Source organism: Mesoplodon bidens (assembly GCF_964165515.1).
Source record: "Mesoplodon bidens genome assembly, chromosome: 15".
NCBI lineage: Eukaryota > Metazoa > Chordata > Mammalia > Artiodactyla > Ziphiidae > Mesoplodon > Mesoplodon bidens.
Window position 1 is genome coordinate 65,279,280 of NC_138171.1, and position 3,027 is coordinate 65,282,306.

The 3,027-nt window shown below is 61.1% G+C and overlaps 1 protein-coding gene across 1 annotated transcript; it reads left to right on the forward strand.

Moving 5' to 3' along the window:
* Positions 1-548: 548 nt before the first annotated feature.
* On the forward strand, positions 549-2,579 carry RPL3L (ribosomal protein L3 like; the record flags this gene model as incomplete). The annotated part of the gene is made up of 6 exons (XM_081256701.1): positions 549-735; positions 830-990; positions 1,197-1,298; positions 1,785-1,880; positions 2,112-2,231; positions 2,497-2,579. 6 exons carry the CDS (start codon positions 549-551, stop codon positions 2,551-2,553), a joined length of 723 nt encoding a protein of 240 aa, XP_081112827.1. The 3' UTR covers positions 2,554-2,579.
* Between the last annotated feature and the right edge of the window lie 448 nt (positions 2,580-3,027).

Sequence of the window (3,027 nt, forward strand, 5' to 3'; positions counted from 1 at the left end):
TGCCTGGTCAGGCCCCTGCTCACCTATCACCGTCCTGAACCCTTCTCCCTGTTCACCACAGTCCAGACACACTGGTCTCGTTTCTGTCCCACCAACCACCGCGCCCCCATCTTTCCTGCCACAAGGCCTTTGCATATGCGGTTCCCTCTGCCCCCAAAGCTCTCAGATCTTCACCTAGTGGTTCCTTCTTGCCATTGATGTCACCTCCTCAGAGAGGCCCTCCTTTACCACCCTCATGTGCAATAACTGTCCCCTCCACCCTCAATATTTCATCACAACACTTAGGCCTATCCAAGAGTTTACTTGGTTTCTGCCGCCCAACTAGATGGTGGCTCCATGGGGGCCAGGACGCTGTCTGCCTCATTCCATGCTGCATCCCCAGTGCCTCGCACAGAACGTGGCATATAGGCACACCAGAGCATGGGATCATCTGTTGAATGAATGCGTGCGTGAAAGTATGCCAGGGGTCACCACCTGGCCATGTCGTGTCGGCAAATGGGGGTGTGTGTGACTTTCTGGGAACCGACTGGCCGTGCCATGTCTTACAGATGAAGCTTCTGCCCTTCCGGCAGAAGAAGGCCCACATCATGGAGATCCAGCTGAATGGCGGCACGGTGGCTGAGAAGGTGGCCTGGGCCCAGGCCCGGCTGGAGAAGCAGGTGCCAGTGCACAGCGTGTTCAGCCAGAGTGAGGTCATTGATGTCATTGCCGTCACCAAGGGCAGGGGCGTCAAAGGTAGGGCTGGGTGGGGATGGCGGCTCCAGGAAGGCTGCCTGGAGGAGGTGGGGGCCAAACTGGCCTCTAAGCCACCTGTCCCTCCAACCTGCAGGGGTCACGAGCCGCTGGCATACCAAGAAGCTGCCGAGGAAGACCCATAAGGGGCTGCGCAAGGTGGCCTGCATTGGTGCCTGGCACCCTGCCCGCGTGGGCTGCTCCATCGCCCGGGCTGGGCAGAAGGGCTACCATCACCGCACAGAGCTCAACAAGAAGGTGTGTCCACAGGCCTGGTTTGAGGGGGGATGCCCGTGACCACACCCCACTGAGTGGGGTGCATGACCCAGATGCTGCCTGGCCCCCTAAGGCTCTGAAATGCCCCCACCAGCGCCTGGGTCTAAGCCCACATTCTGATGGGTGTGGGCATCTTGCCAGCCCCAGAGGCTACCTGCTGTCCCCAATGTGCCCTGTGCTCCTGGCAGATCTACCGCATCGGCCGGGGGCTGCACACAGAGGATGGGAAGGTGGTTAAGAACAACGCATCCACCAGCTACGATGTGACCGACAAATCCATCACACCACTGGTGAGGGTGGGCCGCCAGTTTGGCTAAGGGGCCTGGTGTGCATGTGTGGGGCACATGTGGGGTGCTGCCCTCCCCCAAGAGCTCAGGCACCAGGGTGGACCGCCTGGGTGGACCAAACCCCTGCTGTTCCTGCATTCTCAGAGCCACCACTGCAGACAGCTCATCCTCCAGCTGCTGTCACAGGGTGCGGAGTGCAGCAGCTCCGACTGTGACCTTAGAGTCAGGCTGCCTGGCCTCAAACCCCGGATGCAGTGTGTAGCAGCTGCAGGGCCTGGAGCAAGTGACTTCATCCCTCTGAGCCTCAGTTTCCCCCCTCTGTAAAATGCAGATTTTTAAATAAGATAATCACGGGAAGGACTTAGGGTGTGGCTCAGATGCTGCCCTGACTAATGATCGAGAATGTCACCCTAGGCCAGGGGAGTTCTCCTAGGGCCCCCAGCTGCCTCCTAACCCAGCAGCCCCTTTCCTGGACCCACCTTCCCACAGGGTGGCTTCCCCCACTACGGGGAAGTCAACAATGACTTCATCATGCTGAAAGGTTGCATCGCGGGCACCAAGAAGAGGGTCATCACGCTGAGGAAGGTCAGTGCCAGGTGGTGAGCTGGGGAGTGGGAGTCCCATGGGCCTTGGGGGAGTTGGGGGTCTGGTCTACCCTGTCCTCCAGACTGCTTCAGGAGGGGTGGGGATGGGAAAAGCAAAGAGGGAGAGGTTCTAACAGAATCTGGGTGAATGAGACCTTCCTGACTGGGGGTAATGGGAGGGGCTGAGTGGGGACCTCCTACGGTGACAGCTCCCCTCTCCCACCGGCCGCAGTCCCTCCTGGTGCACCACAGCCGCAGGGCCCTGGAGAACATCGAGCTCAAGTTCATTGACACCACCTCCAAGTTTGGCCATGGCCGCTTCCAGACAGCCCAAGAGAAGAGGGTCTTCATGGTGAGCCCACCAGCCTTGCTCTCTGGGGCTCCGACACCACATCCTACCTGCCCCAGAGCGGGGAAGCTGAGCAGATGGGGGTGGCACGCATGTCCCTGCACTCATCCACAGAAGGGGGCTTTTAGGGGTCCAGTCCTGGGCATTGATTTTTGCCAGAAAGGAAGTAGGGGAGGAACCAGTGGGAGAGGGCGCAGGGCCGACTCCGTAACCCAGGCGGCTGGTTAGACCCCTGTGACTAACGCTCCTCCTGTCCCTCGCCCACCAGGGTCCCCAGAAGAAGCATCTTGAGAAGGAAAAGCCGGAAACCTCGGGAGACTTGTAGGCAGGATGGGATGGAGCGAGCCTGAAAGAAGCGCGGCGCAACCCCTGCCTGTCCCCTTGTCTAATAAAAGCCAGAGACAACTCTTCCCGCGGTGTCTCAGAGTTGGGGGGCACGGAAAGGCTGGTCAACGGCCGGCAGCCCGGGGCTTAGCGCCGGGAAACGACGAGAGCGTACGCGGCTCAGTGTGTACCGCAGCAGCCACCCCAAACCCAGCGCAGCTCAGCAGCTCGCCCTGACGCTAGGGGGCAGGGCGGCAGGGGCGGGGCCACGGGGACCGCTCAGGAGTGGTCCTTAGTGGTGGGCGGGGCCTGCTGGAAGACGGAGGGGGCAGGTCCTCTGGAGGGGGCGGGGTCTCCTGGAGGCGGAAGCCGGAACCCCAGTCCCGGGGTGGGATTGGTCCGTGGAAAGGGCGGGTCAACGGGAGGCGGGCCCTGCGAGGGTGTCTCGCACTTCTGGACGTGATTGGTCCCTTGG